We start from the raw sequence: 25,000 nt of genomic DNA, 5'->3' as shown, positions 1-25,000 counted from the left end.
AGCCAAAATAAGAGTACTGCCAATGAACCCAGAAGTCTAGCATGCAAAATCAGTGACTGACGAAAGAGTCAAACCGTAGAAACAGCATGACTACTAACGTCTAATGTCAGCAATGACCGCAAACAAATTACAAGGTGACTGCATCTAATTACCAGCCTGAAAACAATATTAAAAAAATTTGAATAAAATACTGCATGGTGGGGCTTTGATGAGGGGTGCCACTGTGGGAGAAAGTCGAAAGCTCTGAGTTGGGAAAACGAAATCTGACATGGGAAAAGCGCAGGAGCTGCTGTTGATGACCTGGCCCTGGATATGCTAGTTCCTCTGATATCATCCCAATCCTCCGGCTTTAGGTAACTTCAGTTACCGACCATCACTGAACCAGAATAAAACCTAGATTATGCCTGTGACACTCTTGTACTAAAGTAGAAAAAAAGGCTACACAATAACTTACCTGTTAAATGATTATATTTGCTTATATTTTCCAATAAATTGCTGTTGGAATCACAAGTGACTGCAAAGTATCAGCTGACCTGTGCAAATTGTGCCGAATTCCCTATAGCCGTAAGGCCGTCTCGCAGAGGTCTATAACTCCTAATGTCATAACAAAAAGGGTCGAGTATCTGGCTGCTCATCCCTATATGAATGCATGTACCCAGAGTACCCCCAGTGGGACTTTAATGCAGCAACAGGATCATATATATATTGAAAAAGACATTTGGTTAAAAAAGACATTTGGTTTTAACCAAATGTCTTTTTCAATATATGTATCTCCCCTCCAGTCCATCATGAATACTGCTGCCAGGCTAATCCACCTTACCAACCGTTCAGTGTCTGCTACCCCTCTCTGCCAATCCCTCCACTGGCTTCCATTCAGTGTCCTCCATCCCTCTCTGCCAATCCCTCCACTGGCTTTCATTCAGTGTCCTCCATCCCTCTCTGCCAATCCCTCCACTGGCTTCAATTCAGTGTCCTCCATCCCTCTCTGCCAATCCCTCCACTAGCCTCCATTCAGTGTACTCCACCTCTCTCTGCCAATCCCTCCACTGGCTTCCATTCAGTGTCCTCCATCCCTCTCTGCCAATCCCTCCACTGGCTTCCATTCAGTGTCCTCCATCCCTCTCTGCCAATCCCTCCACTAGCCTCCATTCAGTGTACTCCACCTCTCTCTGCCAATCCCTCCACTGGCTTCCATTCAGGGTCCTCCACCCCTCTCTGCTAATCCCTCCACTGGCTTCCATTCAGTGTCCTCCACCCCTCTCTGCCAATCCCTCCACTGACTTCCACTCGCTCAATGAATAAAATTCAACATCTTAACAAAAACTTACAAAGCCATCCACAACTCTGCCCCCAGCTGCATCACCAACCTGGTCTAAAAATATTATTATTATTATTAGTGTTTATATAGCGCCAGTAGGTTTGCTTTGCGCTGTACAATAATATAAACCAAACCGCTCTCTTCCATCCTCTCAAGACCTTCTGCTCTCTAGTTCCCATGTCGCCTCCAGGACTTCTCCCATCCTATGGAATTCTCTACCCCAATCTGTCCGGCTGTCTCCTAATCTATCCACCTTTAGACGATCCCTGAAAACCTTTCTCTTTAAAGAAGTCTATCCCGCTTCTACCTAGTAAAACGCCATTTATTTCCTCCATCAGCTCATCCCCCCTACAGTTATTACCTTTTGTATTACTCAACCCTTCCTCCTAGATTGTAAGCTCTAACGAGCCGGGCACTCTGTTTCCTCTTGTACCAAATTGTATTGTAACTGTAATGTCTACCTTCATTTTGTAAAGCGCTGCACAAACTGTTGGTGCTATAAATCCTGTATAATAATAATAATATGTATGATCCTATTGCTGCATTAAAGTCCCACTGGGGGTTCTTTGGGTACATACATATAACTCCTAGTGTTATCATTATTGGCTGGGAGAAGAGTTCACAACCACCAGCCGCAGGGAAAGAGTGATGAGCCGGAGCTTTGCGGTCACATGACCACCTAGAGAAACCTAAATTTTAAAAAAGGATTCAGAACGCAGAGAGGATCAGAGCAAAGGAGAAGCATCATTTACCAAATATGTTTTGTGTAGCCTTTCCTTCAACATTAAAGCCTGGAGTAGCTAGGAAACTAGATTTTCAGAAGGTCACCAACAGCAGCTCTATATCCTTTCTCATAACAGTCCAGTCACTTGATCCTGCAGCTCTGGCTTTCCTGTGACAGTGAGCAGCTGCTGAAGAGGAAAGGAGGGAGCGCCAACAATGGATGACTCCACAGATCACTATGGATGACTCCACAGATCACTATGGATGACTCCACAGATCACTATGGATGACTCGGTTTTCTTAGTTTTATGTTACAAAATTTTGCAAATAAATGGTTTTTTTTTCCCCATAAATCTATGCCAAAGTGCATTCTGACACGTCTTTGGTAAGAATAAGCCAAATCTGTATACATTATTTAGTCTGTGAAAGTTAAAGAGTCTACAAATAGATAGATACTGTAGATAGATAGATAGATAGATAGATAGATATGGGAGGGATAGATAGATAGATAGATAGATAGATAGATAGATAGATAGATATGGGAGGGATAGATAGATAGATAGATAGATATGGGAGGGATAGATAGATAGATAGATAGATAGATAGATAGATAGATAGATAGATATGGGAGGGATAGATAGATAGATAGATAGATAGATAGATAGATAGATAGATATGGGAGGGATAGATAGATAGATAGATAGATAGATAGATAGATAGATGACTCCACAGGTCTTGGAAATCACAGCCATTGTCAAGTGCTCCATCACACAGGGGAGCTGGAGCTGCAGGATCATGTGAACGGACTGGATTGAATAAAAAAAAAAAAAGCTAAGTATACAGATTTTGTTGATATAGGATATACAGGATGCAGGGAAGAGGGAATGTTTTTAGGAATAGTCAGTGCTAGGCTTTACTACCATTTTAAAGCAATCGTAACTGTCACAGAAAAGCACTCCCAAGGTTTAATTGTATGAAAACTAAATCAACAGCATCTGTTACAAGCTTGACTTTTACAGAAGCTGCCTGTATCTACAGTATATATATGACATTTTAGACGTGTGACTTTGCTTAATCCCATGACTGTGCACATGTTCACTACTTGCTCAAATCTGGATTTCCAAGGTCTTTGACAACTTTACTTTAATACAATGAATCAGATTGTTAAACAATAGACTATTACCAACTGTCTTTCCCAGAGATGATAAGTTATCTGTTGAAAATCTGAAAAAGAGGAAAAGCAGAAATCAACAGGAATGACATCTAGTCACCACAAGACCATTCATCATAGTGCCAGATGATTACACAATAAGCCAAAAGAATTCCTTTCATTTCAGTCCTCCACTAGAAATATACTCTTAGGCTGTCCACACATGCAAATTTTCTTTTCTTCAACTGCAGGTAGATGGAAAGAAAAATCACTTGATTCCTCCATCAACACAGTTGGTGTTGATGGGTGAATCCCTCCCGCTGTGCTATTGTATTCTGACAGTGGGAGGTTTCCCCACCACCAGAATACAATAATCACTGCTGCTGGCTACAGTCATGGCCGAAATTGTTGGCACCCTTGATATTTCTCCAGGAAATCATGTATTTCTCACGAAACGTATTGCATTAACACATGTTTTGCTATACACATGTTTATTCCCTTTGTGTGTATTGGGACAAAACAAAAAAAGGGAGGAAAGAAAGCAAATTCGACATAATGTCACACAAACCTCCAAAAATGGGCTGGACAAAAGTATTGGCACCCTTTCACAACTGCGGATAAATAAGAATGTTACAAGCATGTGATGCTCCTGTAAACTCACCTGGGGCAAGTAACAGGTGTGGGCAATATAGAAATCACACCTGAAAGCAGATAAAAAGGAGAGACGTTCACTTAACCTTTGCATTGTGTGTCTGTCTGTGCCACACTAAGCATGGACAACAGAAAGAGGAGACGAGAACTGTCTGAGGACCTGAGAACCAAAATTGTGGCAAAATATCAACAATCTCAAGGTTACAAGTCCATCTCCAGAGAACTAGATTTGCCTTTGTCCACAGTGCGCAACATTATCAAGAAGTTTGCAACCCATGGCACTGTAGCTAATCTCCCTGGTCGTGGACGGATGAGGAAAATTGATGAAAGATTGCAACGCAGAATAGTCCGGATGGTGGATAAGCAGCCCCAAACATGTTCCAAAGACATTCAAGCTGTCCTGCAGGCTCAGGGAGCATCAGTGTCAGCGCGAACTATCCGTCGACATTTAAATGAAATGAAACGCTATGGCAGGAGACCCAGGAGGACCCCACTGCTGACACAGAGACATAAAAAAGCAAGACTACAGTTTGCCAAAATGTACTTGAGTAAGCCAAAAGCCTTCTGGGAAAACGTCTTGTGGACAGATGAGACCAAGATAGAGCTTTTCGGTAAAGCACATCATTCTACTGTTTACCGAAAACGGAATGAGGCCTACAAAGAACAAAACACAGTACCTACGGTAAAATATGGTGGAGGTTCAATGATGTTTTGGGGTTGTTTTGCTGCCTCTGGCACTGGGTGCCTTGACTGTGTGCAAGGCATCATGAAATCTGAGGATTACCAAAGGATTTTGGGTCGCACTGTAGGGCCCAGTGTCAGAAAGCTGGGTTTGCGTCCAAGATCCTGGGTCTTCCAGCAGGACAATGACCCCAAACATACGTCAAAAAGCACTCAGAAATGGATGGCAAAGAAGCGCTGGAGAGTTCTGAAGTGGCCAGCAATGAGCCCAGATCTAAATCCCATTGAACACCTGTGGAGAGATCTTAAAATTGCTGTTGGGAAAAGGTGTCCTTCCAATAAGAGAGACCTGGAGCTGTTTGCAAAGGAAGAGTGGTCCAAAATTCCGGGTGAGAGGTGTCAGAAGCTTATTGATGGTTATAGGAAGCGACTGATTTCAGTTATGTTTTCCAAAGGGTGTGCAACCAAATATTAAGTTAAGGGTGCCAATACTTTTGTCCAGCCCATTTTTGGGGTTTTGTGTGACATTATGTCATATTTGCTTTTCTGCCTCTGTTTTATATTTGTTCCAATACATACAAAGGGAATAAACATGTGTATAGCAAAACATGTGTTAATGCAATACCTTTTTTGTGTGAAATACTTGATTTTCAGGAAAAATATCAAGGGTGCCAACAATTTCGGCCATGACTGTATAACCTGCGGCAGTGATCATATGAAAAAACATGACAGCCTGGTTGTACTGAAGTCGATGGATATATTTTGATCCATCTATGGGCAGGCTGGTTGTACTGAAGTTGATCAATAGATTTGGATCCATCTATGGGCAGGCTGGTTGTACTGAAGTTGATCAATAGATTTGGATCCATCTATGGGCAGGCTGGTTGTACTGAAGTCGATCAATAGATTTGGATCCATCTATGGGCAGGCTGGTTGTATTGAAGTTGATCAATAGATTTGGATCCATCTATGGGCAGGCTGGTTGTACTGAAGTTGATCAATAGATTTGGATCCATCTATGGGCAGGCTGGTTGTACTGAAGTCGATCAATAGATTTGGATCCATCTATGGGCAGGCTGGTTGTACTGAAGTCGATCAATAGATTTATATCCATCTATGGGCAGGCTGGTTGTACTGAACTTGATCAATAGATTTGGATCCATCTATGGGCAGGCTGGTTGTACTGAACTTGATCAATAGATTTGGATCCATCTATGGGCAGGCTGGTTGTACTGAAGTTGATCAATAGATCTTGATTTGTCTATGGGTAGGCTTGTTGTACTGAAGTCCATCGATAGATATTGATCCATCTATGGGCAGGCTCGCTGTACTGAAGTTGATCAACAGATTTGGATCCATATATGGGCAGGCTGGCTTTACTGAAGTCAAATCGATAGATTTTGATCCATCTATGGGCAGGCTGGTTGTACTGAAGTAAATTGATAAAAAAAACTGTCTATATGTGATGTGATGTTAAATAAAGGAACACTGATTTTACTTTTCTGCGTATTTGGTCTCTGTGCCCATAAAGTCCACCCCTTTTATAAATAGCATATATCAGGACATGGCACGGTTCTATTTATTGGGTGTGACCTATATCACCCGACGGTTACCCCACATCTTTTCATTGTATTAAATCGATAGATTGACTTCAGTACAACCAGCCTGCCCATAGATGGAACTTGCCCATAGATGGATCGGAATTCATCCGAGTCCTGCTGAACCGTCCAAATTTCAATCAGGATATGGTCGGCTTTAAACTTTCTAGATTGTTATAAAATAAGTTTGTGATTTCAATGACATTTAAAGTGTTAGTGCCTAGAAAAAAAATGAAAAAGGTAAACTAACACTACAACATCCCCACCCCCAGTCCCGACTGTACTTACCTCCCATGAGTGGCGTGTTGTCAGTGGTGTCAGTAAGTACGTCGGGGAAAGGTAGGGTATAGGGGGTGTTAGTTCGCCTTTACATTTTATTCTGAAAAGGTGAACTAACGCTTTAATTTTAATAAGTAAAATTACATTTAGAACCCCAGTAAAAACGTAGCCCAAAAGTGTTCTTGTTTCGGACACCAAGAATGGCAGAGTGGAAGCAAGGATAGAGATAATTAATTAATTATAACTAATGAGGACCTGTCATTACCAAACTAATGTAGTACAGCACCTAGTGCACAGGGTACAGAGGAGCAGGTTAAAGTATATCTACCATTAGACAGTCATTCAGTAATCTAGTTATTATGCTGTAAATTGCTTCCAAACCTTTTAATCATATGTCTAGGACAAGCATTGTGTACAGGAGTGTCAGAATTTCCAGGGTCCTTATCTCTATGCTTACTCTAATTAGGTGACTAAGAAGCCAGCTCAGCAGCCTGATTTCCAGGAAACTAGCTATCTCTAAAAGGAGAGGTTAGCAATGGTAGTCAACATAATACTCTCATGACTAGCGATGTTTAAAGCGGAGTTCCACTCACCCTGTCAAAAAATAAAAGCCAGCAGCTACAAAAGCTGTAGCTGCTGAATTTTTAAAAAACAGCCACTTACCTGTCCCTCGGTTCCACAGTGTGTCCCCCGCAGCCCGTTTCGCCTGCCGTCCTGTATTTCAGGAGGGCGGCATCTTCAGTGTGGGCACCCGGCTGTGACATCTTGCGGCTTCACATCCGGGTACCCACTGCGCATGCGCGAATAGCGCTGCGCTTCATGAATGGTCCTGTAGTCTTCTGGAACCTGTCATGTGTCCCAAAAGACTACAGGGAAAGAGGGAGGACACCTTCCGATTCAAATCGCCTAGGCCAGGGGTAGGCAACCTGCGGCTCTCTAGCTGTTGTGGAACTACATTTCCCATGAGGCATTGCAAAAGATTACAAAACTGACAGTTACAGCTATGACTTGCAGAGGCATGATGGAACTTGTAGTCCTGCAACAGCTGCAGGTTGCCTACCCCTGGCCTAGGCGATCGAACCGGAAGTGGGAGCGGGTATCTGTCAAATACGGGTACCCGCTCTCCTCCCACCCCCCAAAGGTGCCAATCCTTAATGGGGAGTGGGAGAGAAGTCCTAAAAGTGGAACTTCCCCTTTTGAGTGGAGCTCCGCTTTAATCACTCTTTGTGCACCAAAGAAGGAGGGACGCTTGCATATGGCTTTCAGGAACAATATTGTCCCTAGGGTTGTAGTTAAAAGCATTAATCCCTACTGTCCCTGAACTAGCATGTGCCCAACTCTTGCTAAAATCAACTGTGCACAGTATGGGCATTCTAAAACATAAGTGGACACACAGAGACACCAAGAGGGGTATTTACTGAAACTGCAGTGTGCAAAAGCTGCTGCAGCTCTGCATACAAACCAATCAGCTTCCAGATTACATTGTCAAAGTTTAATTGAACAAGCTGATGTTAGAAGCCGATTGGCTCCCACGCACATCTGCATCAGATTCTTAGTACACCCGTTTCTGTAAATCTTCCCCCAAGTTACTAACAGGTTCTCTTTAAACGGGGATCACACACAGCAAGGCATCACTGTGGCACTCAGACCAGGGTAACAAACCTTCTGTCGTACGCAGAGCTCAGCTTAGCCCCGTCAGGACCCTGAGGAACAACTCCAACCCAAATCTGGTGTTTCTCTATCACGTGTGGGTTTTCTAGAGACACTCGAAAAGGGCTGAAAAAAATAAAAAAATAAAAGCTAATAAATAGTACATAACCAGCTATAAGAAATAGGAACGTTCACATTGCTACTCTTGACTGTAGAAATCAGAGAGGGTAGGTCACTACCAAGCATGAAATATAAAAGCATACGTTGAATCTGGCCCGTTTCCCTCATTCAGCTAAAGCAGGAAAATAAACTGTCTGAAATTTCATACGATTTGCAAAGCATGATGATATATGGGCCAAATGAATGTTGCTAAGCCAGCCTTTGTTTATTTCCTTGGCAGAGTTATGGTATGTAATGTCATGTGGGGGGGGGGGGGGCTGAACAGCACTTGGCGGGCAGTAATTTCTGCCAACGTCCCTTGCCATTGCATGTTGGAAGACATCCCAAACCTCTGCCGGAAAGGAAACCTGACTTAGATATCAGCTGAGTGAGATCCAAGGAGAATAACGACATAAGTGGCTGATGGGTGCTTCATTTTATAGGTACTTTGTAAAAAGAAAAACTGCAAAAAGAACTGCTAAGCTTTAATAACAAAGGATCATCACAGCTAATAAAAGTCTTTTATTGATTTACAGCCCCCACATTACCACATGCATGTGTTTTATTTGCAATATATTAGCATGGTCTTAGCTTTCTAAAACATAACTGCACTTTAATAATGAATTAAACATTTTCGGATATCCCCACAGCCTCTACACTGCAGCTGATAAACTCACGTTTAGGAGCTGTTCACCGTTTCTTTTCAGCAGCCCCTGAACTCTCCCTAATGTTTTCCTGTGTCCATGTACACATCTTCATTTACAGACGTTTACAGGAATTTGAGTTTACAGTAGTTTTTTTGAACGCAGAAAACACAATGAAAATATTTTTTAACGCTTCCAGTTCCCGATGCTGTCCAAAGCCTTTACCGATTATGAAAAATGCATGGGAAGTGTTTTCAAGGTACTCAGATGGACAAAACACTGAACACAGGATGTTCCTACCAAGTTTGTCACACATTGTAATGACCAATTCACACCTCAGACCTCTCCCGCCCTTGGAAACAAAAGATATGTTAATGACCATTCACACCTCAGACCTCTCCCACCCTTGAAAACAAAAGATATGTTAATGACCATTCACACCTCAGACCTCTCCCACCCTTGAAAACAAAAGATATGCTAATGACCATTCAGACCTCAAATTCCTCATGAAGACCCCCTGCCAGGTGGCTTTAATGACTCCCACCACCAGACACCTTTCCCACCATTGGAAACAAAAGAAATGTTAATGAGCAACTCACACCTAAGCTAATCTCAACATATACTGCTTTCTCTGCTTCTACTCTCTGTATTTCTCTGAAACAGTCTGAAATAGTTAATAATTTACCACTTTTCAGTGCATTCTGGGCATTTGGGAGGTTCTCCTGTGCTTATCTTTAAAAAATGCTTCTAAACGCAAACGCACATAAACGATTTATGCAAACACAGCTAAACAGACGTTTTTTAACCTTACGGTTTCCAGCAGTCAGTTTCCATCGTTTAGAAGTGCCTCGTGTACATGGGGCTTTAGGCTTCCAACAAGGATCACCCCACCGGCAAAAGAGAAGAGTGGAGCATGAGTCTGAGCGATTTCCGTGTCGGACAACACAAGTGAAGGGATGGATGCTGCTAAACCAACCCCAGGAGTCCAATGTTAAGGAATGGCCTCAGCCACCGTTCTAGCCACGCCAGCTGACGCATTTCTCCCCACCCACCCACAGCTTGGTCAGAACCGACCTCTGTGACCAAGCCGCAGAGGGTGGGGCAAAATGAGTGAATGGGGTGGGGCATCCCTTCACTTGAGCAGCATCCATCCCTTCATTTGCCTACATCCCCACAGCCTCTTAAGGTTTTCAACATTACAAGTTGCTGAAGATGAGCTTTGTAAAATGTTTCTGGACCCATGTAAAGTGACATCAGCATGTTACTGCAGTCACCCAATGGTCCCAATTTTCTATTATTTTCTAGTACACCTCCGCCTTTCCGATTGGTCAGTGATGATGTTCATTCAAAAAGCAGGATAAGTGGGCATAGCCAACCAATGACTTCCGATTTGACATTGACATTATTATTATTATACAGGATTTATATGGCGCCAACAGTTTGCTCAGCACTTTACAATATAAGGAAGACAATACAGCAACAATACAGTTCAATACAGAAGGAATAGGAGGGCCTTGCTCATGGAGCTTACAATCTAAAGGAAGGGGGGGGGTGATACAAAAGGTGATAGCTGTGGGGGGTGATCTGGTGGAGGTGACTCAAGTACAGTTCTTAGGTGGAGGTGGGGTAGGCTTCCCTGAATAAGTGAGTTTTCAAAGATCGCCTAAAGGCAGACAGGGTGGGGGGGTGACCGGTCATACTGTGGTAGGGAGTTCCAAAGGATGGGAGATGCTCTGGAGAAGTCCTGGAGGTGAGCAAGGGAGGTGATGAGGGAGCTAGAAAGGAAGATATCTTGGGAGGAGCAGAGCGGATATATTTACATGTTTGAGTACTCTGGGTTTAGAGGTTTCCATGGGCTAACAAGAGCACAGGTACACGTTAACAAGGGAAACCACAATGTATAGTATGCATTCCCCAGCAAAAACAAAAAAAAAAAAACTTACATCTGCATCTCCATGGTGAAGGAGGAGAGGGGACATAGAGTCCCACTGGTCAGTATGATGCTTCGGACTCCTTGTCTCACCAGGTCGTGCATTGTGTAACCAGGACTGAAACACCAGTAACTGAGCACCTTCCCTGCATCAAACAAATGGAAAATCAATTAACCACTTCCAGTCCGGACACTTTCACTCCCTTCCTGTCCAGGCCAATTTTCAGCTTTCAGCGCTATCACACTTTGAATGACAATTGTACGGTCATGCAACACTGTACCCATATGAATTTTTTAGCATTTCTTTGAGACAGATACAACTTTATTTTGGTGGTATTTATTAACCACTGGGATTTTTATTTTTTTGCTATATAAATGAAAGTCCAAACATTTTGAAAAAAAAAAAAAAAGTGTTTTTCTTATAAAATTTTGCAAATAAATAATCTTTATTCATAAATCTTAGCCAAACTGTATTCATCTATCTTTTTAGTAGAAAAAAATTAGTTTATAACCAAAAATTATAATATTTCAAAACATTTTTTGACATTTTTATTTTATTTTTTTATATTATTATTTATGGGGGTTTTTTTTAAACATACTGTCACCCTATCAGTACAGTGTCACCATAGTGATTTTTTTTTTTTTTTTTTTACACGGATTGCTTTTACACCCATAAAGGCTATAAAAGCAAATCATTTCTCCTTCTCCCTGGCTGCATTCTTGCAGCCATTGAGAAATACTGTGAGAGTTGTGATTGGTCACAGCTTGCAACATGGTACAAGGCTGTTGTGAATAGCCCTGTACCATGTGACCTCTGTGATCATTCACAGATTTCACTAGTAGTAAGCAATGATATCAGACGTGACATCTTGCTTACTACTATTCATGTGATCACTGATTGCCTAATCAGTGATCACATGATTGGGACCTTACACAGAGGTCCCGTACAGCGCGGTGCCTGGCTGTGACAGCTTGCGGCTTCACAGCAGGGTGCCCACTGCGAATGTTCGAGTAGAGCTGCGCTTCCTGAATGGCCCCGTCGTCTTCTGGGACCTGTCATGTGTCTCACAAGACTACGGGGAGGGAGTGGAGTAGGACTTCCGCTTCCGATCGAAAAAAACGTGACTGAACTGATTAAAAAAAACTGATAAAAAAAACAGAAAGTGGCCTTAAAGCGGAGTTCCACTCAACCTATCAAAAAATAAAAGGCAGCAGCTACAAAAACTGTAGCTGCTGACTTTTACAAAACAGCCACTTACTTGTCCCTCAGTCCCGCGGTGTGTCCCCTGCAGCCCGTTTCACCGGCTGTCCTGTATTCCAGGAGTCTGGCATCTTCAGTGTGGGCACCCGGCTGTGATAGCTTGTGGCTTCACAGCCGGGTACCCACTGCGCATGCGCGAGTAGCGCTGTGCTTCCTGGATGGTCCTGTAGTCTTCTGGGACCTGTCCCGTGTCCCAAAAGACTACAGGGAGGACCCCTTCCACTTCCGGATCGCCTAGGCCAGTGGTGGGCAACCTTTTTTTTCAACTGAGCCAAATCTCGCCAAAACCACGATTGAAATTTATTTTGAGAGCCACATTTTTAAAACTGAAAATACATAGGATGGTACACTGTTTTTAGTTTCAATAAGTTTTTATAGTAATTCATCCCCCATATAGTAATTCATCCCCCATAGTAATTCATCCCCCCTATAGTAATTCATCCCCCATAGTAATTCATCCCCTATATAGTAATTCATCCCCCATATAGTAATTCATCCCCCATAGTAATTCATCCCCCATATAGTAATTCATCCCCCATAGTAATTCATCCCCCATATAGTAATTCATCCCCCATATAGTAATTCATCCCCCATAGTAATTCATCCCCCATAGTAATTCATCCCCCATATAGTAATTCATCCCCCATATAGTAATTCATCCCCCATAGTAATTCATTCCCCCTATAGTAATTCATCCCCCATAGTTATTCATTCCCCATATAGTAATTCATCCCCCATATAGTAATTCATCCCCCATAGTAATTCATCCCCCATATAGTAATTCATCCCCCATATAGTAATTCATCCCCCATATAGTAATTCATCCCCCATATAGTAATTCATCCCCCATATTAATTCATCCCCCATATAGTAATTCATCCCCCATATAGTAATTCATCCCCCATATAGTAATTCATCCCCCATAGTAATTCATCCCCCATACTAATTCATCCCTCATATAGTAATTCATCCCCCCTATAGTAATTCATCCCCCCTATATTAATTCATCCCCCCTATAGTAATTCATCCCTCATATAGTAGTAGTAAGTAAGTAGCAAGTAGTAAGCCAAGTCCCCCCTGTGTCAATTCACTTACCTTTGCTCCGCGCGTTCCTCTCGCCGTGTTCCGCGCCGTTCCGATCTTCAGGGCGGACTGTGAGAGGAGCCTAGCTCCTCTCACGTTCGTCGCGCTGCCCCGCCTACACACATCCTGACAGCCAATCACTGGCTATCAGGATGTGAGTGGCAGCGAGACTGGCCAATCATTGCATTTGAGCGCACTGCCCTGGCTGTTTTTTTTTGGATCACGTTGCAGAGTCCCTGCCGCCCGAGAGGAGGGAGGGGAGCGGGCGCCCGGCACACAAGAGCCGCATTAAAGCGTGTAAAGAGCCGCATGTGGCTCGCGAGCCGCGGCTTGCCGACCACTGGCCTAGGCGATTGCAGCAGAAGTGGGAGCGGGTACCTGTCAATTTCGGTTACCCGCTCCCCAAAGGTGCCAATCCTTAATGGGGAGCGGGGGACCAATCTTTAAAGCGGAACTTTCCCTTTTGGGTGGAACTCCGTTTTAACACTTTTTTTTTTTTTATCTAAACAAAAATCTAACATTAGAATATATTGAGTCAGCTGGAATCTAAGGAATTGCAAAAGGCAGCGACGCAAACCTTTCTGTGCATTACAAATACCAGTGATTGCCTCCCTAGGGTAGCTTCAGTACAGTTATATCACATGACCTCTGGCTCACCTCCATGCTTCCTGCTGTTGCTCCACACATCTCCCCGTGGCTTCTTCCTCTGGCTGTTGTCTAGGTGGATGTGAACCTGCTCGTGAGGAAGACAATTACACAAAGATTGGGTAATGTTTATGGGAAACGCGGATCCATTTGTAAAAGAGGTCTTCTACAATAACAAAAGTTGAGACTTTGTATACGGTAGATGAGCGAGACCTAACACAGAGTGGAAGAGATAAAAAAAAAGTCCAAGAAAAACACATTTATTTAAATACGACCAACACATTTGTTTAACCCCTCGCCTACCCGGCACTTATACCCCCTTCCTGCCCAGGCCAATTTTCAGCTTTCGGCGCTGTCACACTTTGAATGGCAACTGCGCGGTCATGCAACATTGTACCCATACGACATTTGTATCATTTTTTTCACACAAATAGAGCTTTCTTTTAATGGTATTTAACCACGGCTGGGTGTTTTATTTTTTGCGCTATGAACAAAAAAATGGCAAAAATGATTAAAAAGAGTTTTTGTTTCTATTATAAAATTTTGCAAACAGGTAATTTTTCTCCTTCAATGATGTGCATTGATGAGGCTGCACTGATAGGCAGCACTGATGGGCTGGCACTAATGATGCTGCACTCTCCTAGATTGTAAGCTCCCAGGAGCAGGACCCTCCTATCCCTCTTGTATTGAACTGTATTGTTGCTGTATTGTCTCCCATTATATTGTAAGGCTCTGAGCAAACTGTTGGCGCCATAAATCCTGTATAATAATAATATGCAGCAATGATGGGCACTGATAGGCGGCACTGACTGGTGGCACTGATGTGCACTGACTAACGGCACTGCTGGGCAGCACTGGGGGGTAGCACTGCTGGGCACAGGTGGGTGGCACTGCTGGGCACTGATCATCAGTGCCCTGATGATCAGTGCTGATCTGTTTTCTGACAATTGCTGGTTATTGGCAGTACTTTCCTCACGCCGTCACAGCATGAAGAAAGTGCAGCCGACAACAGGCAACTGCATTTACCCGGTCTGTGACACATTGGACACAGCTGATCACGTGGTAAAAGGCCGCTGTGATTGGCCTTTTACCACATCACGTGGTCAGCTTTGTCCGTAAGACTGAGATCGTTGGGTGCGCACTACTACAGGGCATGCAGGGGGGGGCATTCTGAGAGCCCTCCCAGAACTGGACAACCGTGCTGCAGTCGTCATTCGGCTATAGCCCGGTTGTCAAGTGGTTAAATAAGATCTGTTACTTAGTCTATTAAGGGCAATGTGATATAGGGCACCCTCCCCTCCCTTCAATACTCACCTATGCCGTGCTACCCAACCTTTTTGTTCATCACACAAGGCTTGAGAGAGGGAAATTTATAATGTGTAATCTCCAACATAGAATGCATAAAAAGGTAAAAACCTTGAGCCTTTAGAATCACTTTAATTACTATAAAACATATTTGAGATAGCACAACAATTCACCCTGATGAAGGGAGCGCATGACTCCTGAAACACTTTAGTCTTTAGTTTGTTTGTTTTTTTTCTCTAATAAAGACTCAGTATCGTACGACAAAGAAGTCTCCAGCATTAGTTACAGCTGGCTTGCTTTCATTGAATGAATGCAGAGCTCTCTTATACACAGGGTTCAGCTCTTCTGAGTTATTCTATCTTCATCAGCAGGTGTTCTAACAAAAGCTAGCAGTTACAATAACATTCTCGCAAGGAGGAGGTCAGGGCCATGTTCTGTGTTGACTAGTAGCTTAGAATGCAAATCTAGGGGTGGGGTATGGGAATACCGGCAGCTAGCAGCACAGACTGCAGAGGACAGTCAAGGATAGGGGTCTGTGGCGGGTTCGCAAATAGTGTAGCAAACTGTGAGAGGAAAGAGCGGGTCTGAAGAAAGATCTATCTATCCATTCAGTCATATCCGACCCTTGGCGATTGCATGGACCATCACTCGCAAGCGACTTCTTCCATGAATTCTCTTAGCAACTATTTTACAGGGTAGGTTGCCAGGAAGTACCCAGAGGAAACCCACGCAAGCACAGGGAGAACATGCAAACTCCATGCAGGAGGCGCCATGGTTGGGAATCGAACCATGACCCAATTACTGCAAGGCAGAAGTGCTAACCACTAAGCCACTGTGCCACCCTTGAGGAAAGATAGTAGTAAATAATGGTCAGCTTGGCATAGAATCTGCAATGGGGATGCAAAAAATGTTTAAAATGACACTGACACAAACGATGGGGCACTATTCCTCCCATTGACACCAATGATGGGGCACTATTCCTCCCACTGACACCAACAATGGGGAGCTATTCTTTTCACTGACAACAAAGATGGGGAACTGTTCCTCCCACTGAGCCTAACAACGGGGCACTGTTCCTCCCACTGACCCTAACAACGGGGCACTGTTCCTCCCACTGACCCCAATGATGTGGCATTGTTCCTCCCACTGACCCCATCAACTGGGCACTATTCCTCCCGCTGACACCAGCAATGGGACACTGTTCCTCCCACTGACACCAGCGCCGGGGCACTGTTCCTTCCACTGACACCAGCGCCGGGGCACTGTTCCTTCCACTGACACCAGCGCCGGGGCACTGTTCCTTCCACTGACACCAGCGACGGGGCACTGTTCCTTCCACTGACACCAGCGACGGGGCACTGTTCCTTCCACTGACACCAGCGACGGGGCACTGTTCCTTCCACTGACACCAGCGACGGGGCACTGTTCCTTCCACTGACACCAGCGACGGGGCACTGTTCCTTCCACTGACACCAGCGACGGGGCACTGTTCCTTCCACTGACACCAGCGACGGGGCACTGTTCCTTCCACTGACACCAGCGACGGGGCACTGTTCCTCCCACTGACACCAGCGACGGGGCACTGTTCCTCCCACTGACACCAGCGACGGGGCACTGTTCCTCCCACTGACACCAGCGACGGGGCACTGTTCCTCCCACTGACACAAGCGACGGGGCACTGTTCCTCCCACTGACACAAGCGACGGGGCACTGTTCCTCCCACTGACACTACAAATGCAGAATTAATTATCCCACTGACACTAACAATGGGGCACTGTTACTCCCACTGACCACCAAGCCTATAGGGTATTGTTTAATCCCACTGATGCCAGGGTATTTTATACACCCACTGCCCAAAATCCAGCCCCCCTAAAGTTTGAAGGGCAGTAAACTGGCCCTTTGTTTCAAAAGTTTGGAGACCCCTGCCCTAGACAATCGATTGGCTCAAAAATGGCACATCTCCTAAGAATGGCTTCCTTCGTCTTAAGACAGTCTAATTCACAGTTCCGTTTCACAGTGAAGATTGCTACAACCTTCTGCTGCAAAGATCTAGCCTAACAGTCTTTATTCACAGAGTGAAGAGATAATAATGGATGTAAACATTTTACCTTGTAGTACCTGGAGACCTGTTTGGTGTTGATGACAGCAGTGGAACCTTCAGGAATCTCAATATTAAATACAATCTGCAAAAAACACATAAAACAGAGTGAGGGGGGCAAAACAATGAACTGGCGATTTCCCTCTCTCCCACCCGGTGGGTTTTTTTTACACTGCCAATGGAAATTGTCCAATCCAGTCATGGTAAAGGTCAATCTGGCTTGGTCTAAAAAAAAGGGTAACAGCACTGAAGTGCTAGCACCAAGTGCCTACAAGTACCTGTGTCAGCCATCAAATCAATCCCTGTGTGTCTGTGGGGCCCCTTGAATCCCAGGCCATACAGACTTTTGCAAGTATTCTCCAAATTGAGATGATGCTAAAAACTCACCCTGTGTCATTCAACTGTCAAATACCTGAACTACAGCCCAGTAGAGGCCCTAATGTACACCTTGGATTGAAGGATGTGCCACAGGATCAGACACAAACAGGTAGCACAATGTCATTGAACCGCAGAACTTTTGCTGCCTTAGCAAACTTTTAGGCCAGTGATGTCACTGCCCTGCGTGTCTAGCTCATCCAATCAGAGAATGCCTTGCATTCCTGAAAACACTATGCAGCAGGGCAGCCACAGGCCTGGGAAGATAATGGCGATCTCTGTAGTAGCAGAGACTTACAGCTTCCACAAGGTATGGTGTATGCCTATGTATACTCTAAAATCCATACCTGGAATTCAGCTCTTAAAAATAAGAAGTGCCTTTCCATTTCAGCCTGAAGTTGTCATTTTAAATGATGGTGGCGGCATTCGTTACACTGGTGTGCAGAATGCCCCAAGAAATGTTTTTTCCTGCTTGTGCGATTGGCTCGTGGATTTTCTCAGAGGTCTGTGCTAAAATGCAAGTAATCCTTTAAGGCATCCCCTGCAAGTGGAATTTCATTTATGGTAAGACACTCCCCCTTAACTACTATTAAAGGGAAGCAGACACGGCAACTTTTCTCATTAGGACACTGAGGTGACTACAAAGACCTCCCATTCAGGAATCGGTCTGGAAAGGACTGGAGGATACTAAAAACTTTTGCTGCAAAACAGAAAGAAGTGGATACCACCAAAATCAAGCGTTACCCATCTTAGAAGGTTTTATAAAATTAATTTGGATACAGTGTCGCGTGACTGTCACTCAAACTATCACAGCACTGAAACCTGAAAAATGGCCTTATAGTGAAGGAATTTTACAACGAAAAACAGCAAACCCAAATACTCCTGCGCTTGGGGATGGACTCAGCTTGGGCTATGGCTACATCTTGGATGTCCTGGAATGTCCACTCCTTGCTGCTCTAAACAGACCGGGTAGTCCAAATGCACTGCATAAAAAGAAAACAGAGGGCGCACCGGCCTAGTGCATTACCCTAAAAATCATTTATTGAAATAAAAATAGGTATCATACTCACAAATGTCACATCATAAAGAACAGCACTGTCCAATCCACACTACATGTCCATCAGCAATGGGAACCCTGGACTTCCAACAGGCTAACGCGTTTTGAGGATTTGCCTTTCATGCATTTTATGATATTTGTGGTCAGTTTATTACTTATCAAACCATGGTATTGTTTATTACATGGTTGTGTTTATATTTATGATGTTGTACAAGAACAGCTTATGATGCTTATCTCCGCCCCTGGGCGAGCCTGAGGCGGCCCACGTGCAGTATTAGAAACAGCATTTAGTAAGCATATATAAAGAGAGGTACGGGCATTTTGTTTGTTGGCTCTAAGAAAGAGGCAAGTCCTTGAAACGCGTTAGTCTGTTGTCCATCCGCAATGGGAACCCTGGATTTCCATGTAGTGTGGATTGCAGTGTTGTCCTTTATGATGTGCCTTTGACACCTATGTCATTTGCGAGTACGATACCTATTTTTATTATTTCGATAAATGTTTTTTATGGTAATGCACTAGGCCGGTGCGCCCTCTGTTCGTTTTCTTTTTATACGAAGGAATTTTACAGGCTGGTACTCAACTGTTTAAACATTAGGATATGTGTTTTGGGTGCGGTCACTTACCGACCACAGCTGTTGTGATCTACCAGTGAGCCTAATTAATGTGAGAATACGTGCACGTAGAAGTAAGACACTGGCACATAAATGCAGTTTTCCAACTTCCTAAAATTCTGTTTTATTGAGGAACAGTAACATTTATAGGTCTCATGATGCAGGCAAAGCATATACATTGATGGGGTGAAAAGTCCACTAGGTTTCTGTGTGTTCTTCCATCCGTGTTGATATCTTCCAATCATTGTCCCCCAAAACGACTCATTCCCTTTTATGGGGGTTGTTTACATTAAAAGATACTTTTCTTCTAATGAGTCACCTCGGGTGAGACTCCGGATGAAGGCGCCATCTTAATTATCATTGTTCTGTCAACTTATATCTGATTGTTTACTTAAGAGAGTAAGGAATTTAAAGCGAAAGAAGCAGAAAGTAGCAAGACTATAAAATTGTCATTTTACTGATCATCTAATAAAACGTGGACTGTGTATCACAATCCACTACATATGGAATATGGATTTCAAAACAAATACTTGGGTAGGATTACGCATATTCCCCAACTGTAGAGTAAAAGGAAATCTTACCTGTATAATATCTGACAGCTTCTGGAGGCCGAAAGTGTTCGTGAAGACTCCAGAACCTGAGGACAAGACATGACCACAAAAGGAAGATGTTTTAATACATTCTCTTTTTGTGGATAAGTGAAATGACAACAGTAAGGCTCATTTGATAAGCCTGCCAGGGAAATGCCTTACTTCCGCCAACGTGCTGTATGATTTGTTCCAAGAGATCCAGTAAATCCGTCTTGGTGTTGTAATTGATTCCCGCGTATCCAAGGAGCTCAAAGATGTAACTGCAAATAGACAAAACATATGACCTTAGAGCAGGGTTTCTCAACTCCAGTCCTCATGGACCCCCAACAGGTCATGTTTTCAGGATTTCCATTATTTTGCACAGGTGATTTGATCAGTTTCACTGCCTTAGTAATTACCACAGCTGTTTCATCTGAGGGAAATCCTGAAAACATGACCTGTTGGGGGTCCATGAGGACTGGAGTTGAGAAACACTGCCTTAGAGGAAAAGAACTCGAAGTCTGACCCATTACACAACGGCATGTAGAACTAAATCTGATGTCTAAACCCCGCCATAATAATAATAATATTTGTTACAGTTATAATGAGCTTTCTATATGTAAGGAAATCCTAAATGGCCATGATATTCCACAATGTTGCCATCAAATCTATTGGGACCTAATAAAGAATATATTGCTGTACAAAGTATGTAGATTTAGGAGTAAATAATACAGACCAATTAACACAACAATACAGTAAATTACTGCTCAACATTTACCAGGACAAGTGCATACAGTTACTAGAGATCACAAACACTCCCTATATAACCAGTAGACAGTGGATAAACTTAAGATGAAAATATCAAATATCTATTTTAGACCTCTTTGTTACTGACATGCTTTTGCTGCGCTTGCGCTAGAACGCGCCTTTCCAGCGTGACAAAAGCGCATCCAAAATATTTCCCTTTAAACCCTATGTGACTTCACATCTCTGCGCTGAATTTGCGGCTCTGTTCGAAAAGTCCTGCATACTGCATCTTTGCTGCGCTTTTAAAAAGCTCACAAATAATGCACCTTCCATTGAAGTCACTGGGAAATGCACCACAAAACACACCCAGAGTTCGTTTTTAGGTGCGTTTGGGTCACATGGCAAAAATATGCTGGTCACTGGGGTAGCACAGGAGTTTTGCAACCTTTTGATCCAGATCCTCCAGTCCTGCAACCCCCCTCTCCTTCAATCACATTCTGCTCTTGGCTGTCCTGCCTGCCTGCCGTTTCTCCGCTCCCCCACCCACTGCTGGTAGTATCACTCCTGCACAAGAGGAGCTGGAGCATGCTGACCACTCAGGGGAGGGGGGGCATTATCATTGGTTGGTAAGGACACAGGCGGGTTAACAACCACGTGCTGGCATCCTTCACAATCTATGAATAGCTGATTGTTAAGGGGCTGGCACCTGATGGCATGCTTAAAGTGGAGTTCCACCCACAAGTGGAAGCTCCACTTGTTTGCCTCTTCACCCCCTCCACTGCCATATATGGCACCTTTTGGGGTGGATGGGGGAGCCGGCACTTGGTTTTGACAGGTACTCGCTCCCACTTCCAGCTCAGTTCGAAGTAAGGAGGAAGTTCGGCCCCCTACTTCCTCCCGCAGTCTCCTGGTAACTTTCACAGGTCCAAGAAGACTGCTAGACCACTCAGGAGGCGCAGCGTGACTCGGGCATGTGCAGTGGGCACCCGGCAGTGAAGCGGTTCCCACAGTTGAGATACCGACGCTGTGGAGAGAAGAAGAAGAGAAGGGACAACGCGAGTGAGCACATCACTGGACCGAGGGACAGGTAAGTGTGTTTAATAAAAGTCAGCAGCTACAGTTTTTGTAGCTGCTGAATTATAATAAACACAAAAATGGCTGGAACTCCGCTTTAACGAAGAGCTCTTCATGCAGATATGCAACATATTTAAAAAACACACATAGGGGTTGATTTACTAAAGGCAAATTTACTGTGCACTACAAGTGCACTAGATCCAGAGATTAATAAATGGGGTAAAGCGTCACTTTGCAAAGAATACCCAATCACATGCAAATTAAATTTAAAAAAAAAGCATTTTTGCTTGCACATGATTAGATGATAGAAATCAGAAGAGCATTACCTCGTTTCAGATCTAGAGCAACTGAACTTTCAGTGCACAGGATATTTGCCTTTAGTAAATCAACCCCAAAGTGTTGCATTTCAGAAGTGCTGCAGTGCTGCAATGTGAAATCAGCCTAATTGGTAAAAATTTGTGTCCAATATTGAGAGGTAAATCCATAACTACATGTTTATCCTGGAGTGTTATTAGGAGAAATTACCTCCCATCTTTGGTGATCCCAGTCCCGTCAGCTGGCAGGTTAATGGCATCAATAGCATTCTCAAGCTGTAAGAGAGCCCCTAAAGAGAGCCAAAACAAAGAACGAGCCGTTAAAAAGCCTCAGGGGGACAGAAAATGCTACTTGCCTGACTTTCTCTAGCTTCAATTCCTCCAGAATCCTTAACCACAAAAAGCATACGCCAAGTAAAGGCAGAGCTGCATGTTTGTGACCGACCACAGAGCCGAGAACTGAAGTTATTGAATCAGCTTAATGCTACTGGAAAATAAAAATGCTACTTGCCTGGCTTTCTCTAACTTCAAAATTATCCTTGAACCACAACAAACATATGGCAAATAAAGCCAGAACTGCACCTCTGCGTGCCTGTAAAAGGCCAAAGAACCAAATATTGAAGTTATTGAATCAGCTTAATAGGCAGGTATCTAGTGTTTACACAAGGATGGCTCAGCAATCGCGGCCTACATATCTCCTATAGTTTAGGTCTCCTTGAAGTCTACGGATTCCAGAAATATAAAGAAAAATAGATAGCTGGCACCATCTAGAGGTGATTCAAAGGAATGACCCTGAGACTAAAGGCTCATGGTTGGCGAAAACCTGTCTTGAATTAGACAATCCTCCTCTATTTATTTATTTCAGGTACTTGTATATCAACGTCAATTTACGCAGCGCTTTACATATATATTGTACAGTCACATCAGTCCCTAACCCTCAAGGGGCGTACAATCTAAGGTCCCTAACCCTCAAGGGGGGTACAATCTAAGGTCCCTAACCCTCAAGGGAGGTACAATCTAAGGTCCCTAACCCTCAAGGGGCGTACAATCTAAGGTCCCTAACCCTCAAAGGGTGTACAATCTAAGGTCCCTAACCCTCAAGGGAGGTACAATCTAAGGTCCCTAACCCTCAAGGGGCGTACAATCTAAGGTCCCTAACCCTCAAGGGGCGTACAATCTAAGGTCCCTAACCCTCAAGGGGCGTACAATCTAAGGTCCCTAACTCTCAAGGGGTGTACAATCTAAGGTCCCTAACCCTCAAGGGGGGTACAATCTAAGGTCTCTAACCATCAAGGGGCGTACAATCTAAGGTCCCTAACCCTCAAGGGGCGTACAATCTAAGGTCCCTAACCCTCAAGGGGCGTACAATCTAAGGTCCCTAACCCTCAAGGGGCGTACAATCTAAGGTCCCTAACTCTCAAGGGGCGTACAATCTAAGGTCTCTAACCCTCAAGGGGCGTACAATCTAAGGTCCCTAACCATCAAGGGGCGTACAATCTAAGGTCCCTAACCCTCAAGGGGCGTACAATCTAAGGTCCCTAACCCTCAAGGGGCGTACAATCTAAGGTCTCTAACCCTCAAGGGGCGTACAATCTAAGGTCCCTAACCCTCAAGGGAGGTACAATCTAAGGTCCCTAACCCTCAAGGGAGGTACAAGCTAAGGTCCCTAACCCTCGAGAGGTGTACAATCTAAGGTCCCTAACTCACATTCATACACACACACATACTAGGGCCAATTTAGACAGGAACCAATTCACCTACCAGCATGTCTTTGGGAGTGTGGGAGGAATCCAGAGTACCCAGAGGAAACACACACAGGCACAGGGAGAACATGCAAACTCCAGGCAGGAGGTGCTGTGGTTGGGATTCGAATCAATGACCCTAGTGCTGCCAGGCGGAAGTGCCAACCATTTACCCATTGTGCTCCCTATATAAATAGTAAAATAATTTACACACAGATGGTTCAGGCTCCACTTAACATTCAGTTTAAAATGAACTGAATGCATTCCAGATGCAACAAAACAAAAAATGTGTGCAAAGTCCTATAGCCTGAATGGAAAAAGGCCTTCCACTGTAAGCCTGCTGATCTTTGTGTAGAAGCAAGGGTCTCTCTGCAGAAGTCCAACACACCCCCCTACTAAGCCAGCAAGACTATTGTGGGGTGTTGACCTATTATGGTCGTGTAGTGTATTTGCAACCAACCCTCTAACAGGTTCAAGCTTCACTAACACTTTAAAGTGGTTCAAGGGTTTTTACCTTCATGCATTCTAAAAAACCTTCTATGTGCAGCAGTTCCTCCAGCCCCCTCAATACTTACTTGAGCACCATCGAGATCCAGCGAAGTGAATGACAGCCTCTGCTGTCCCGGGTCTCTGCCTCCTCATTGGCTGAGTCAGCAAGCGGGAAACATTGGATCCCACTACTGTCAATCACAGACAGTCAACCAATGAGGAGAGAGGGGCAGTGGGTGCCCCTGTAGCAAGCTGCTTGCTGTGGGGGCAATTGACAGAAAGGAGGAGCCAGGAGAGCCTGCGGGGGACAAGAGGAGGATCCAGGCTGCTCTGTGCAAAACCACTACACACAGCAGGTAAGTATAGACATGTTTGTTATTTAAAAAAAGGAAAAAAAAAAAAAAAACCTTTAGTACAATTTTAAAATGTCTTTATCCCCATGTTATTCCGAGCATAATGCCTTACCCTTTATCTTAGCCAGGTCTTCAAGCTGTATGTTCAAAGCTGGAAATGAGAAGAATAAGGATGTTGTAATTGATGAACTTTAGTTTACATTCATTCAGTCCAAAATGAAAGCAGCAAAAGATTCAAATGCATTCTATGGCCCTAATTATGGAGTCTGGAATTCTGGAGTCACTGATTGGGTTGGGTTATTACCCCAATATTAAGCCCAGGCCACTTGGGTCAGCAAGGGGACCCAGGCATGGAAGGTATCAGAACAGTGCCATCCCACAGTGATACCTGCTTTAAAGCCAAGAGAGGGGAATCTTGTTACTGGCTCACCTGCCTACAGAAGCGGCACCGCCTGTTCCTGTCAGGTCTGTCATGTAGGTGCCGCTACAGATCA

At 44.0% G+C, this 25,000-nt stretch overlaps 1 protein-coding gene across 3 annotated transcripts in view; it reads right to left on the bottom strand.

The window, feature by feature from the left end:
- Window positions 1–25,000, bottom strand: part of RTEL1 (regulator of telomere elongation helicase 1) — a 138,284-nt gene that overhangs the window by 92,976 nt on the left and 20,308 nt on the right. For all 3 annotated transcript variants that reach the window (XM_089662572.1, XM_089662573.1, XM_089662574.1), the window contains exons 10-18: window positions 24,619–24,657; window positions 22,134–22,212; window positions 19,971–20,068; window positions 19,800–19,855; window positions 17,186–17,260; window positions 13,785–13,860; window positions 10,797–10,929; window positions 8,063–8,176; window positions 3,225–3,265 (exon numbers count right to left, since the gene is read on the bottom strand). In XM_089662572.1, the coding sequence (XP_089518698.1) occupies window positions 3,225–3,265; window positions 8,063–8,176; window positions 10,797–10,929; window positions 13,785–13,860; window positions 17,186–17,260; window positions 19,800–19,855; window positions 19,971–20,068; window positions 22,134–22,212; window positions 24,619–24,657 (711 nt within the window). The remainder of the gene's footprint in view (window positions 1–3,224; window positions 3,266–8,062; window positions 8,177–10,796; window positions 10,930–13,784; window positions 13,861–17,185; window positions 17,261–19,799; window positions 19,856–19,970; window positions 20,069–22,133; window positions 22,213–24,618; window positions 24,658–25,000) is intronic.

Source organism: Staurois parvus, unplaced genomic scaffold (assembly GCF_062004578.1).
Source record: "Staurois parvus isolate SC_StPar_1 unplaced genomic scaffold, SC_StPar_1.0 ptg001490l, whole genome shotgun sequence".
Classification (NCBI taxonomy): domain Eukaryota; kingdom Metazoa; phylum Chordata; class Amphibia; order Anura; family Ranidae; genus Staurois; species Staurois parvus.
Note: the sequence above shows the minus strand (reverse complement) of the source record. Positions and strands in the feature narration are given on the sequence as shown.